Raw genomic sequence first — 15,622 nt, 5'->3', positions numbered from 1 at the left:
AGTTTTAGCTTTTAGCAAAAGTAAGAGTACTAATGCAGAACCATATACATGCATATCACTTAAATGTGGCTTCTGGAGATGTTTTTAATGACTTATATAATCCTTGATAACTTTATCTATAATAATAAACCATCAGATATTAGTATTCTAGTAACTAGAGCTTTAAAATAACGCTTCTGAGTAAAAAAAAAAGGTAATCCAAAATACAACTGATATATACTAACTCACATCCATGCCCGAGTGTTTGTGAGAGTCGATTTGGTTGGAGAGTGCAAAACAAAAAGCGAGCTTTATTTTAAAAAACTGATTCACGAAAGGTACAAAACTAGGAAAACAAGAAGATACTGGAGAAAAAGGACAAGAGCAGACCAGGAAACAAGAACTTGTTTCCTTGTTACAGGAAACAAGTTCTTGTTTCCTTGTTACAGGAAACAAGTTCTTGTTTCCTTGTTACAGGAAACAAGTTCTTGGAACTCCTTCTAGGAACTTGTTTCCTTGTTACAGGAAACAAGTTCTTGTTTCCTTGTTACAGGAAACAAGTTCTTGTTTCCTTGTTACAGGAAACAAGTTCTTGTTTCCTGTAACAAGGAAACAAGTTCTTACAAGGAAACAAGTAAAGTAACTCCACGAAGACAAACGCAACATGAAGATGGAGAAGTCAGAGGAGTAACTTGAACCACAAACGAGCAACAAAATCACACAGGCCGTGTCAGGGAGTCTGATTACCAGACACTCTGATTCATTATGGCTGCACTTCAAATATCCTAAATAAACGTGGATGAGGAGCCTCGTGAGATTTTCTTCACTGCAAGAGATCCAAGCAGAGAAATAGATGTGACTCAAATGGGGCTTTTCTCACTTCTGTACATGTAACACACAACTAACTCGTGACACATTTTCACCAACCACAGGAATCAAATGTTAAGACACGCTGCATGAGAGCTCGTACATCAGGGCTTTTGTCAGTGTGGACAAGCTAATCTGTTTCCCTCTGAGCTGCTCATGTCTCACTAACTTTACTGCTGCCCGCAGTGGGCTCCCTCCCCTCCTCTCGTGCTCTGGAGTTCAGGGGGTTGACCAATTGCCAGCAGCTGTTGCTCATTTCACAATGGCCCCGCCCATACAGTGCAAGGCAGGCAGCACAAGCGCTTCACAGTAGATGAGCAATAGAGAGCTAAGTTAGAGGAATATGTCTCCACTGTGAGCAGCAGAAAGGAAATACTTAAAGGAAACAGGAGCTCAGCTGCTGGTGAGTGAAGCTTCATGTTCTTCATTTCTCAAAAGTACTCAGAGGTTTTTTTGAAGAGGTTTGTCCGAGTCCTCTCATTAAAGGAAGGCAGATTGAGTCATGATTTGACACAGGCTGATTCTTTTTGTTTCCTCTTTGATATTTTGCTCTGTCAGACATGTTATGAATTACTGGATGACTTTTGCCATGTTTTACTGTGTAAAAAAAAAAAAAAAAAAAAACTCCAGTTTTTGGGGTGTGGAAGAGCTAATTCGCTCTGTTATAACTGCTATCAGAGATGCTGGAGTTTATCACATTCTTTCCATTCCCCATTTAGAGACCCAGCACTCCCACATGCCTATCTCTCTCACACACACACACACACACACACACACACACACACACAGTCATCAGTGGACGTATTTATCAGTTTCTGGACTTTTAAGAACAGCAGCTCTGGACTTGAGAGACATTTAGTGCTAATGCAACTTCTTCTAAGAGTTGGAGAAACATGTTGAGTTGCACTAAAGATGTCAGTTTCCTGTAAGGTAACATTTCTGGCTTCCTGTATTTTTCAGCTGAAGCTATCGTCATCCCCCCCGCCCCCCTCCCAGCCTCTTTATTTTCCCTTTTAAACTTTGCTCAGCATATTTTTAATGTGTGAAGCTGTAGTGTTTCCTCTGTTTCCTCTCTTGTCTGTAAGAAGACTGTAAGAGCAGAAAGTAGATAAGTAAGAGCAGGATGTAAAAGGAGATGAAGATCGTGACCCTGAGCTTTGTGTTCAGGGGCATGAAGGCAAAGACTTCATTAAAAAGGGATTATTTGGCACTCTGTTGACGCTGGAAGATAAAGTTTCCCCTCCTGAGTCTTTCCCCTCGTTCCAACTCTCTCTTTCTATCTGCCTCTCGCTGTAGCTGTGTTGAGAGAAGCTCAGAGGAGAGCCCAGATCCTGTCGTGGGTAAATCCCCCGCCGTCGACACTCATAGCTGTAGAGTGGCACAGCGTTCACATCCTCTCGCTCCTCATGTTCCTGGGAGCTGAGTGGAGGGCAGGGCGAGGAGACGCAGCCTGTCAGCCGGAGTCACAAGCACCATGATTGGGATGGGGCTGCACAGGAGGCTGCTTTTTGCCGTGCTCACGGTCTCGTGCGTCCTTATCGTCTACATTCTGGCTTTGACCCTGGAGAGGCCTCTGGTGCCTCTCTACGACTTCATACAGAGGGCGAGCGGGTGAGTTCAGACCTTTACTTTGAATCTCAGATATGATAAGATATGAATCTTCTTTGACTTGTAGACATTTTTGTGCATCATCTTTACGCTTTTGGGGCACACAGGAGTACAGTTAGATTCAGCTCATCGTGTTTCACCTGCTGAAGATCAGAATAAAGGGGGACAAAACTCAAAGTTGCAGCTCAGGCCTGAGAGGGAAAAGTTACTGAGTGTCACCCGATGACTTGAATAAGGACCGAACTGCCAGGTGTGGATTTCAGGAAGGCAACCCAATATTTATAACATGTGCACCTGACACTTTCTTTAAAAGAAAATGCTACAATCAGCAAGGCAACAATACCTCTGATGAAGAAAGACACCAGTGAGTTTATATAAACTCTATGATATGAACATGAATGAGTATAAATGTTGGTCTGCAAACATGTTCGATGCTCTCAGGAGGGAAATGAGGGACCGATGACACGTTTGGGATGTACGTGATGGAAATTATGCACATGTGAGCAGTTAAAGTACAGAAACTGAAAGCAATGCTTGCATATTCAAGCAGGTTTATTCTCCCAAATAAACGCTATGAAAGCAGCCGGATATTAGACTGAATCCTTAATTCGTTAAACTTGATTCTCATGTCTCGAACCATGCGGGCGCAAGAAAGGACGTGAGATAAAATCATGTCAGTATGTGCGTTCATTCAGTCATGACGATGCTGAAGAATTAAAAGCAACACAGGAAGCCGAGAAGCCTCGCAGACATCTGTGGACTTAACCAAGGCTTTCGTTTACATCGCCGGCCCTGAATTCTCAAAAACTATCCAAGACATTTAAAAGCAAAAAACATTAACAAAGAGTTGGGCTCAGTTTCAGATCCCCTCGCATTTTATTCCAGGGTAAAGGTGCAGCACATTTTAAAAACCACACTTTTCCCCTGCATCTGTAAACCATTCAGAGAACACGGCCATAAAGTGATGCCCACGATGACCAGTAATAAAATCGTAAGTACACAAACTGTTATGAGGATGCATCAGAAATGCTAGCGGGGCAGTTAAATATGTAACACATTTAATGCTGCTGAGTACGAGTAGCAGAAAGGAACCAACCTTTGGACTTCATCGGGGTCTTTGAGCTTCTTTTGGGCGTGGCCCTTATCAAACTTGTCACAAAACTACTGTTAAAAACAGGTGAAACACTCACAGCAATAAGGCCATAAAAAGTGCAAGAAGACATTTATAATACTCATATAATCTCAAAGGAATAACTCTAAAAACAAATTTTTATTGCTGTTTTTTAGTTTTACAAATTCTTCGGCGCTCTTAAACGAGGGTCAGCGGACGCCAGGATGTCTGTCACCGGATATCCCGGGTACGTGGAAGCCCTGAAAAACTTGTCTTTTTAATATTTGCATTAAGAAGAATACAAATAGAAATCTAGAGACTCAGACCTGTCTGTGTTGTTAGAGAAAAAGCTTCTCATTCAAGGTCCAAGAAGCGTATTAAGAAGTTAAACATTAAGCAGCAAGCACAGACACATCCCAGGTTTACTCCCATGTCCCAATGTTTTGATGTACTGGTGTTCCTACCAGCACGAGGAGCATTATAACAGTGATTCCCACAACATCTGCACCATTCAAATATCGTATGATCTTTTTTTTTTAACTGCAAGTCTTTAGAGTTACAGATGTTGTTGCTGCTAATGATGTTTTAAAGTTCTTTATCTTTAAAAATATTTTGTGTGCATGACGGCGTTCTTTTCCCGGTCAAAACTGGATCTGTGAAAATAAAAACTGACGCTTTCCAATCTGAACTAAATTTATGCATTTTTATCTTTTTGAAGAAGCATAAAGCTTCAGTTTAATCCTGTTGTTAAAAACAGGAAACTCTGATGATGAGTGAGTGAGTTATTAAACAGGATTGCCTTATCTGCTCTCAGCTGCCCCGGACATGCACACGATTGGACAAAAGGGGACTTTAACACCTGAAAAGAAACTAAACACGACCAGTTAATTCACCTTTATGTGAAAATCAGGTATTTACCAATATTGTGCACTGAAAATATGGTGCTACATACCTCTTGAATCGGTCATCTGGGTCGTATTTTCCAGCCTCAGCTGCTCTTGCATTTTCCATCCTGAAATTGACACTGCCTAAGAATTTGGTCCAGTGACGACCTTGTAAAAGAGGGAAGAAACTGAAGAAAAGGCGGCTTTCCCTCCCTGAACACTGTCAGGTTCAGACAACAGTCCACATGCAGAGCTGTATCAGATGGTGCAGTGAAACTGGTGCGAAGGGTTAAACTCTGAGATCACAAGTGGTACGAGGAGTTTTCTGTAACCGGCACTTATCCCCCTCCCTTCCACTTGTATCATTGTGGTTTCAACAAAGGCGCCACACAGCGCTCCGGCCGCACTAATGAAAAAAATCCCTTTAACTTAACTTTATTCTGTTGGAGGAGTTTGCAGTTTGTCCTCTGACTGTAATGTGGCAGTTAGTGAGGCGCAGGGGTGGAGGAGGTGGTTGCCAAGCAGCTTGCAAGCTCAGCTGGGAAAATTGGACTAAAATGGAGTAATCGGATCGCCCCGTACGAGATTCACCAACTGAGTATTTTTTATTTGTTTTTTTCGATGTGGGCATTTTTGCCTTGGTTTCACTTCCAGGATTATCTTAAATATGAAAAAAAAACAAACATTCCAAGCACTCGAACATGCGACTTCCCGTTTTGTGCGTTAAATGGAAAAAAACATGCTCATGCACGTAATATTTCCCTTTATCCATGCTCATGACATTTTCAAAGAAAACTATTTAAAATGCACACATAGAAGCAGCTCGTATCATAAGATAACCCTCACACCACTTAATTTCATAGCTGATGTATTTGAATTTTAGATTTTCATATTTTATTCTGGGTTGCGCTCTCTTAAGCCACAATAGGCACATTAGTTGGAAGTTGAAAATAATGTGGAGCTGTCCTTTGACTCTTGCTTGGTAAGTGTTACATATAGGGCTGCCACAAACGATTATTCTGATAGTCGACTAGTCACTGATTATTTTTGTGATTAGTCGACTAATCAGATCATCATCCATTGGACGTAAAACGTACAGCTTATTGCACCAGCAGCATCTGCTCTTATATAACTATCATTAGCTTACAGCTTTAAGTGTTTAAGGTATGTGCTAACTACAAAATAAAGACAAGATGAGTTTATTAAATTTTGATGACATTTGCAGATTGTTTCTATGGAGTTTAATCTGCTTGACGTTTATTCAGCTGTGTAAAAATCTCAGCCAAACCAATTTAATCAGGAACCAATAAAATACTAAAAAAAAAGCCGAACAATAACATTTTTAAGTTATCTAAGTGACTTATATATATTTAACCTGAGTAGCGAAAGACGGCGGTGGATTTGAAAACGATTTACCGGGAGTCCGGTGTTCTCACGGCTCTAGTTAGCCTAGCCCCCGGCTAGCTATCAGCTAGCGGGTAACAGACGTCTCCGAAAACGTCGGAGAGCTTTTGAAAATATGTGGTGTCTTGATAAACTGAGCAGATATTTGACGTTTACACAGCTACATTCTCGCCTGAAAATATGTTAATCGTTTATTTTGTGACCCAGAAAGAATAATAAGAGTAATATTAAAACTAACTAGCTGCCGCTAGTTAGTTTTAGTTAGTTGGAAACTGAGCTGGGCCGCGCTATGAATTCTGGGACACAGCTTCTTCTTCTTCTTCGGGGTTTAGCGGCAACTGGCATCCTTGTACATGCAGTGCTGCCATCTTCTGTTTCAGTCCGTTATTACACTCTTAAATCCTACTTCTTATTCCTGCGTCTTTTGGGATCTTACAAAGCTTCAAACGACGCGTCGACTATTAAATTAGTCGTCGACGATTTTAATAATCGTGACTAGTCGACTAATCGTGGCAGCCCTAGTTACATATGATGTGTCGGTAACTCTTCTGTCTCCCGCAGCATCTCATCTGAGGAGCCTCTCAACGGGCCGAGCAACAATGCCCACTTCACCTTCCTGCCCCCAGTGCCCAGCTCGCATCCAGACAGGGATGTGGGGAATTTGTTCCTAAAGCATCACAAAGTGCAAACGCAAGACCTGGATAAGGAGACATCCAAGTCCAGATCTGATGATGCCAATAATAAAACCAGGATCAATACCAAACGGCCTACAGTGAAGCCTGCTCGGCCAGCCAAACCTACGGACCCTCCCTTCATAGGAGACTCATACATGAGCGAAGACGTCCCTCCACAGACGGTGAGTTCTCCTTAACTGTGCTTGATTTCATCTGCTGCTGAAAATGAAACCCCCTGAGAGCAAAACGTTTACCTGATTTCAGCAGCTGTCAAAGAAATGTTTGCTGTTTTTAACCCAGGAATCTGAAATCTAATCTGTCTGTATTTTACAGGCTGTTTTCTCTGTGACATGTGACATATATGTCTGTGCAGTTTGTCCTCTGACTGTAATGTGACAAATCGAGACAACTGTGTCGATGTCTCGATTTGTACAACTTCCTCTACATTTGTTTCTTGTTGTGTTTCTTCTCTCTTTACTGTGCTGTTGTGCATATTGTAGAGGATGTAATGTTTGCATGTAGCCCTGCAAAAACACTCAAAAGAACTGGACAACATGCAGAACAGCACAATCAAAGACCTCAGAATGACAGGAAGTGAAACCACATGCACTGATACACAAAAATATTTTCTCATGTTCAGTTGACATGGACAGTATGCAATTTGGCCACAAATAGAAGCTCATACTCTACCAAATGAGTGTCATGTTGTTTTCAGTCAATGGTAAATGTGCTGGTACTTCCTTCCCACCCTGTATGTGCAAGGTGAAGCTCAAGACTCGCGATCTTGCGCAAGGATATTTTGTCACGTAGACAGTACGAGCTGGGGATCGATCCAAAAACCACACAAACCATGATTTCCTTTGGGATTAATAAAGTATTCTGATACTGTGGCTCATTCATGTTTTAAATAAACAACAATTAGGCTCCTTGGCAACAGACAATATATCAGACTTTCATATTCACAAATCCACACAAATAATAAAGGTAAACATCGTCGTTATGGTGACTGACTGATGCGGGTAATAAAAGTTGTAATTTGAACCCTGTAAACCAGCGGTGCCCATCACATGACTTGGTTTATCGTCCCTGCAGCAAAGTCACACATCTGCTTTTATTCAGGGCTGAGATGTCATAGGGCGGCTGCCATGGTTACTGGGTGGATCTGTTTTTTCCAGTAAATGTTTAGTAGAAATATGTTTCATGTTTATTTTTGTTTTTATGGAGCCTGACTTCTGCATTTCCTCACTATGAGCACAAACTCATGGTGTCATGAGGATGGAGTGTAAAACAGATTAATGATCAACTCTGACTGTTATGGACATTGCATGTAAGACTTTAATGATGAGGCCATATCATAAATCGCCTCTGTCAGTGCGCCCCAGGGCAGCTGTGGCTACAATGTAGCTTAAAAGCTTGTAAAGCGCTATACAAATACAGGCCATTTACCATAAATGATGATCTGTGCAGACATTGTAGTTAATGATAAATTTAACAAAGACTAAAACCGTGGTGTGCTACCCCAGAGGAAAAATGAAAACAAAGGAGCCATTTATACCAGAAGCAAGAATACAAACCAAAGCTGTTGTTATTGTTGAGAATCTAAATACTGAACTGCAAGTTTCAGGCCATAAATAACACGACTAACATCAACGGACTGCAGAGACAGGCAGCGAGAGAAGACGCGATCGAGATAAACTAGTTGATGCATTTCTTTAGTTATTTTTATGCCACTGCATTCATTTTAGAGGTAAAGGTTGGATATTATTGGCTTTAACTTAAACATGTTACAGCACAGGAGGTGTGCCTGACATAAAGAGCACTATCATGCTACGGATGCACTATGTGACTGTGGTTCAGGGGGTTGGGAAGCTCATCTGTAACTGGAAGGTTGCCGGTTTGATCCCCCAGCTCTCTCTGCTCTCTCTGTCCTGGGCAAGACACTTCACCTTCACCTACCGCCTACTGATGGGGCCGATGGCAGCTTCTGTCAGTCTGCCCCAGGGCAGCTGTGGCTACAACTGTGGTTTGCCTCCACCAGTGTGTGAATGTGAGAGTGAATGAATAGTGGTATTGTAAAGCACTTTGGGTGCCTAGAAAAGCGCTATGTAAATTATTATTATTTATTAGCATGTAGGTGTTACACACACCTACCTGTTGTTTCTGTTACAGTTTACTGTCATGTTCCAGAGAACATAGATCATCACTGACAAATGCCTTTCTGAAATTGCGAAACCTGTTCAGTCATGTTTTCTTATCAACGGTGCATTTTGGTGTTTGAATGTTTTATTTTTTTCTTTGGTTTTTATCTGTTGACATTAATGCTTTTGATCCGACTCAGGTTACTTCATTTTCCCTCTGAGGCTACTGTTGTTGTGATATAGATATCTGTAGCTGTATAGACGACCCTACGCTGTCATTTTGGTCTCTAATAGCGTCTGTTGAGGGTTACCCAGCAGCCGAGCTGATATATTTAGTGAGTCAAGTTTATTAAGACGCCTGAATTGATAAGAAAGCAGGCGTCTGTTGCTCAGGCGATACCTTTATCATCCACTAACTGTTACAAGTTACTGAACAAAGAGTGAAAAGCTTGTGCGCGCGAGCATGTGTGTTGAAGTGTTTAAAGTATATGAATAAAGAGCGATGTGACTGTGCATGATTGGCTGCAGCGTGCAGTATGAGGCACTGACTATCACCCGCTCACTTTCAGTGGTTAGATTTTCTTTGAGTACCCTTCTCTTACAACATCTGCATGTATTTTCTTATCTGTTATTTCCACTCTTGTCTTTCACTCAAACAGAATATTTCTCCTCCACTAACATCTACTTCCTTGTCTACATGTGTATATACTTGTAAGGTTTTTGTTTTCATCAGCACTGTCTGCCTCTGTGTGTTACTTCCTGCCTCATGCTGGATGAAACCTCCAGCACCTGTCCTGTCGTTAGCCCTGTTCTCTCTCCGCTCTGTAATTACCGGGTAATTACGCCCAGTGAGACTCTTATTAGGAGGTCAATATTGAGGTTGAACTTCCTGCCGAGTGAAAGTAATGATGTTGGCTTCGTAATGATCGTGAGGGACGTGCAGTAACTGCATTTAGGTCTGGAGGTAGGAGTGTCTGCATGAGGTCTGATAACAGTTATGTTGGTGTCTGCTCCACACAGGGCTGTCCAGACAGCATCCGAGGTCGGGTGGGGAAAACTGAATTCGGAGAGCGATTTCTGGAAAGTATTCCAGTTTTGCAGTGGGCCAAACACGTGACACCCGAACAGCACCGGCGTCTGAGCCATTACCCTGGAGCACATGGTTGGGGAGGGATCGATTACGACAGTGAGATTTTGATTTTATCTAAAATGTTTTCCTTTCATTTCATTGATTGCTCCTTTTGAACTCTCAAAAGTTCAAATCCATCATGAACGTTTTAGTTTAACGTTCATGATGGAACGCAGCCATCAAGACTCTGCAATTTTTCTCTACCCAACCAAACTAATCTTTTTTTCTATCCTCACCTCTGTGTCCAGATTTTTATTCTTAGACTTTATTAAAGCAGCTTTGCATGAGTCCATGATTCAAAATAATCTTGTTCATCTTATGCTGGGCCTTGGTGCACCCACACACCACCCACCCAGTTCCATATAAACACATCCACGCTGTGACATCAAAGAATTTTAATAAAACTGTCAAACCTGAGCTTTTGCCTCATACTTAGACTGACATCATCATTTGTAACTTTGTAACATCCACCGTTCTAACAGCACATAATGGGAAAACAAGGAAAAGATAATCGGTCAAAAGAGGTCAAATTCAACTAATTATTTTTAATGTAAAGCTGGATTTGCCCCAGTTCAAAATGAGGTGCGTATGTGTCCTGGCTTTTTGTTTGTTTGTTTGTTTTATTGAAACATACATTGACATACCCTGGTCCTGAAAATAAAAGCATTTAAATTTTATTTTGAAAAAGGAGTGTCTTATAGTTATTTATTATATAAAACAGACAAAAAACACAAAACTGAAAATGTAAATACAGTAATACACCGTAAATGTACATCAATACATTAAACAATTGTTCAGGATGAATAATCCACAATAACTCTCTGGCAGGAAAATATCCTCCTCTAACTATCCCATAAGAGCCAGACGTAGGACTACAAGTACTTCTGGATAATTTCATTGAGGACATGCTGGACTCATCACAGCAAAGACGTTTATCATAGAGATAAAAGCAGCTTCCTGTCTGTGTGCCCACATGGAGCCTCTGGGATTTTTTTTTCCTGTTCTTTCAGGAAAATCCATCCATCCATTCGCTTCCACTTATCCTTTTCGGGGGTCAGGGGGACCGTTGGAGCCTATCCCAGCTGTCATAGGGCGAGAGGCGGGGTACACCCTGGACAGGTTGCCAGTCTGTCGCAGGGCCAACACACAGAGACAGACAACCATTCGCACTGTCATTCACTCACACATTCACACCTAGTGGCAATTTGGATTATCCAGTTAACCTATCCCCACAAACTGCATGTCTTTGGACGGTGGGAGGAAGCCGGAGTACCCGGAGGGAACCCACGCAAACACGGGGAGAACATCCACACAGAAAGACCCCGGACTGATGGTGGAATTGAACTCAGGACCTTCTTGCTGTGCGGCAACAGTGCTAACCACCGTGCCGCCTATATTAAACAAATCTTACCAGATCTAATCAGTTCTTTTGTGCCAACAGCACTGGTGGAAACACTCTCTGTCCTCAACTCTCCTGCTAACTGGCAGATGTTGGACAACTGGAAGGCTCCTGGCAATAAGTCGGCGTGCAGTCGCTGTGCAGTGGTGGGGAATGGAGGGATACTGAAGAACTCCCAGAAAGGGAAGGAGATCGACAGCCATCACTATGTCTTCAGGTTCTGACGCCGTCCTTCCTGCTTCCTTTCATTAATAATGAAAATAAAATAAATGCTGATTCTATTTACTATGTGTCTCTGGATTGTTGTGGTCTTCAGGACCAACGGGGCAATCATCAAGGGCTTTGAGGAGGACGTGGGGTCTCGGACCACCCACTACACGTTCTCCACAAACACGCTGATGAATTCCATGTTGAGCTACGCAGGTGTCGGGTACAGACGACCCCCCGTGTCTAAGGTGAGGTCGGAAATAAACATCCGTCTTTATTAAGTGACGATGTTAAAACGGTGTTGTCACGCTCGGCTGCTCCCTCCTCTCAAACAGGAAACGCGGTACATTTTCCTGCCAGATCACGACCGAGATTACCTGCTGATGAAAGCGGCGGCGACGCACACCCTGGTGGACAGGGGGCGTGAGAAGGGCAAAAAGTAAGCGACACTTTACAGACTGCAGCTTCAGGCCTGTTTTCTTCTGCGTTAACCGTTTTTAATTTGATCATTATCAGCATCAAGGCCCGAGGAGTGGAAGCGTCTGGGTTAGTCCACTGCCACTAGCAGATGTTCTCCACACTTTATGAAGTTTTATCAAAGTTTTTCTTTGGACACAAGCTGCTTTTTCACTCATTTTCAGTCCAATTGTTGCCCCTGACCTTGTTTAGAGGAACAGTCATCTCACCAGAGAGCAGAGCAAAGGCAGAAAACATCCAAAGAAGAGCTTTGAATGTCCGTCAAGAAGCCTGGAGAAGTATTCCTAAAGACGACTGAAAGAAAAAAGCTGAATCGCAGAGCTCAGACTGTGTTGAAGAATAAGTGTGGTCATAACTAATATTGACTTTCAAGCTCATTTAAATTGTGCAAACTTGTTTTTTGCCTGCATGTCTGCAACTCAAGACTTGCACAACCAGCTATGTTTGTGCAGAGCTGCAGAAACGGAGTCTTACTTTTTAGAAATATGATTGCTGAGATGAAGCAGATGATATTTCCTGCAGACAATCCAGCAGATTAAACCTGACTAGTCTGTATTTGTTTATGTCACAAGATCAAATGTGTCAGAAGCGTCACTGCTCATCAGTGATCTTTGAATAATACTTGTGCTCTCCAGCAGTTGTGGTGTTTTTATAGTAATGCTGTATTTCCTTCACAGTCCAGTGAAGTACTTTGGTGAGGACGTGTCAGCGGAGAAGTTGAAGATGTACCATCCTGATTTCATCCGTTACCTCAGAAACAGGTGAGCAAATTCTCACTCGTGAAAGCAGAGCTCGTGTTTCAAAAGGAGAAGCAGCGACTGAAACCAGAGAGAGCTGCTGAGGGAAGATCCCCACGCAGCCACGCTGGGCCACAGAGGTCACCGTGTGCGTGTGTGTGTGTGTGTGTGTGTGTGTGTGTGTGTGTGTGTGTGAGAGAAACTTCAAGCTTCAGTTCCTGAAAGGCTCACAGCGCAGGCTTACTCATGTTTTGTGATCTTTTTGTTTCAGATTCCTCAGATCCAGCACTCTGAAAACCAGATTCAAAGACATCTACCGTCCATCAACCGGTGCCACGATGCTGCTGGCGGCGCTGCACACCTGTGATCAGGTACGTTTCCAACAGTCTGTTGTTTACTTATCACGAGACAAGGCCGAACTTGCCCGATAGCGTGAGAATGTTTTGACTTTGAGCAGCTGAGCTGCAGAAGCATGCGCTGCATTTCTGTTAAATTGCTGTGTGTCAAAAAGCCTCCACAGTTCTGTTTTTGATCTTTACTGTGGCGGCAGCGAGCCTTATACATGCAGATTCCATATCCGGTTAATTGCACGTTAAACCTGTTTTCCAGCCTGAGAAAATGAAAATGAGCCCAGTGGGTCAAATTGAACCAAAACTGGCATTTTGCAGTTTACAGTCACCAGATTCCTAATCTGTCTTTTGATTCTAGGTAAGTGCGTACGGCTTCATGACCCCAGACTACAAGAAATACTCTGACCACTATTACGACAAAAACTATCACCCTGTGGGCTTCTTCGCCAACCACGACCTGCGTATGGAGATGAATCTGTGGCAGCAGCTGCACAAAGCCAGCCTCATACGGCTCTACATGCGCAACTAAACGAGGATGATGGGAAATTTCATCGCTCCACCTGCACGCGGATCACCAGCGGAGACGGGATGTGCAGAAACGTGGGACTGTGCCCGTCTCGAAATGACACAAGTTTCTGAAATAAAAACCAGCAGATGATTTATTTTCATGAAGGAAATGATGATAAATTTGATTTCTAAAAGACAGCTGCTGTTATTGTTCAGCAGAGAGGTCACAGTTATGGGACTAGTATTTGTTTTGCCTCTTTTTAAAGGAACCTTTCTGTCCTGGGAAGCATTATTTTGGTGACTGGTAGGAAAATGGATCTTATTATGTTAATTTAAAAGATTAAAGGGCCCGCTGGTCTGGGCCACGCAATCCTGTGACGGTAAATCAAACGGTGTAAGATGTGAGTCACAATCTCTAAGATACTGTCAGACTGTTAAGATGCTTTCAACAACCTCAGAGGAGAGCTCTTCGCCTCCTCCTCCTCCTCCTCCTCATCTTCTGTCATACACGGGCTCTTCCAGTGTTTCACTTACCTGCTGGTTAAACCACCTGTTTATGAGGGGCAACCAATAAGAAGAAAGGAAGCTAACGTGGTTCATTTCAAACAGAGAATAAACTGAGATTTACTTTGAACTGTGCTCCTCTGGTAGAGTTCAAAATCATGACTGTAAATCTGGGAATCGGCAGAATTGATCAGCTTTAGTTGGAGTTGAAACACTCCAGATATGCTAATTTTTTTAAGTGTTATTTCCTCTCTTTGAATAGATGAGCACAGATTCTTGTCTAGTTAAAGAGGGAACTGATTTGCTATTGTAAAAGTTTCTGATTGTTCTAAAATTATTTCATTATCTCTGCAGACAATCTGTGGTGATTTATGGTAAATTTGGCTTTCCTGTGAACCTTTCTGCTGCTGCTACAAGCTGAACTGGAAATTGTCCCGTCTGTCTTGTTATGTATTTATTTTTAAACCAGCAAACCACCAAAACAAATGTTTACTCTGAGAACTTTAGATCGTATCATACAATCGGTCTCTGGCAAAGCTCAAGTTATTATTGTTTGACGCAGCGAGAGCGCTCTCGAGTTGGCAACGTGCTTAAAATATCCCGTCCCCGCCCTAAGCGAGCGGCCAGAGCACTGCTGGCAGTGACCACGGCCCATTTTTATGTGTTTTCTTTTTTTCTGTGTGAGTTTACTGTGGAATGAAAAGGGAAATAATTCACTGACTGTGACTTTAAAGCTCACAAACAAATTAAGTATTTAGTTTAAGGGACGTAATTTATTCTCTTGTTTTAAACATATTTTAATTTCTTTTTTTTAACACTTAACTACACTTTGTGGCCTCTACTGGACTTTCAGTGCCTTCAATGTGAAACAGCAGTTTAGTTAATTACTGTAAGAACTGAACTTTACTGCCAGACTCCTTCATCTCTGACTCATCAGCTTCTATCTCTGAACTGACCGTGGGGGGCTCTGCCCTCGACTACATGGATGTACTGTCTTCAAGCTTAAAGGGGATTTTATTGTATTTTATTAACAATGCTACAAGTTTGAAGTGGAAGGAAGGTAACCAAACCAAAAACCGTCACATCAGGGAACATGTGTATTTAAAAATTAGCCTTCTGTGTTATTGAATCAGTGCAGAAAAGGCAATGCAATATTTCCAGCATTTCTGCAAACTGTCGAGGGGAAGGGGACTTCTGGTTTATATACGGTGCAATGATTGATTGTGATTTTTAAAAAAATTAAATCCATATCTCAGTGAGTTTGTGAGTCTTTCTGTCATAACTTGAGAGTTTGGTCACACTTTATTTTATAGCTTTGATTAATTTTTTTTCTACCAAAGATCAAGAGGAAGGTTCTAGAAATGATCATTTACTGTTACTAATTATAAAATGGAGAATTTATTTATCGGTTTGTTTTCTTAACTGCATTTTCTAATCCCGGGTCATGAGGAGTTCTGGAGCTTATCCCAGAGGCCTGGACTGGTCACCAGTCTATCACAAGCCTCACACAGAGAGACTATTCACACTCACAGCCAGTTTACCCAGCAAGCATGTCTCTGGACTGTGGGAAGAAGTCATGCAAGCACAAGGAGAACATGCAAACTCCCCAAGCAGCAGGCAGATTCAAACCCAGGAGCTGTTTGCTGT

The 15,622-nt window shown here is 42.2% G+C and overlaps 1 protein-coding gene across 2 annotated transcripts; it reads left to right on the top strand.

Annotated features, from left to right (window-relative positions):
• The first annotated feature begins 916 nt into the window (after nucleotides 1–916).
• st6galnac (ST6 (alpha-N-acetyl-neuraminyl-2,3-beta-galactosyl-1,3)-N-acetylgalactosaminide alpha-2,6-sialyltransferase) lies at nucleotides 917–15,234 on the top strand. 2 transcript variants are annotated; one of them, XM_085170521.1, is made up of 10 exons: nucleotides 917–1,249; nucleotides 2,143–2,457; nucleotides 6,415–6,709; nucleotides 9,686–9,851; nucleotides 11,236–11,410; nucleotides 11,510–11,648; nucleotides 11,736–11,839; nucleotides 12,555–12,638; nucleotides 12,886–12,985; nucleotides 13,323–15,234. In XM_085170521.1, the coding sequence occupies exons 2-10, from the start codon at nucleotides 2,321–2,323 to the stop codon at nucleotides 13,491–13,493; spliced, it is 1,371 nt and encodes a 456-aa protein (XP_085026647.1). In that variant the 5' UTR covers nucleotides 917–1,249; nucleotides 2,143–2,320; the 3' UTR covers nucleotides 13,494–15,234. The 2 variants fall into 2 exon arrangements, with proteins under 2 accessions (XP_085026647.1, XP_085026648.1); XM_085170522.1 differs by lacking the exon at nucleotides 917–1,249 and having other exon boundaries at nucleotides 1,270–2,457.
• Nucleotides 15,235–15,622: the final 388 nt, after the last annotated feature.

This window comes from Neolamprologus multifasciatus, chromosome 8, assembly GCF_963576455.1.
Source record: "Neolamprologus multifasciatus chromosome 8, fNeoMul1.2, whole genome shotgun sequence".
Classification (NCBI taxonomy): Eukaryota; Metazoa; Chordata; class Actinopteri; order Cichliformes; family Cichlidae; genus Neolamprologus; species Neolamprologus multifasciatus.
Note: the sequence above shows the minus strand (reverse complement) of the source record. Positions and strands in the feature narration are given on the sequence as shown.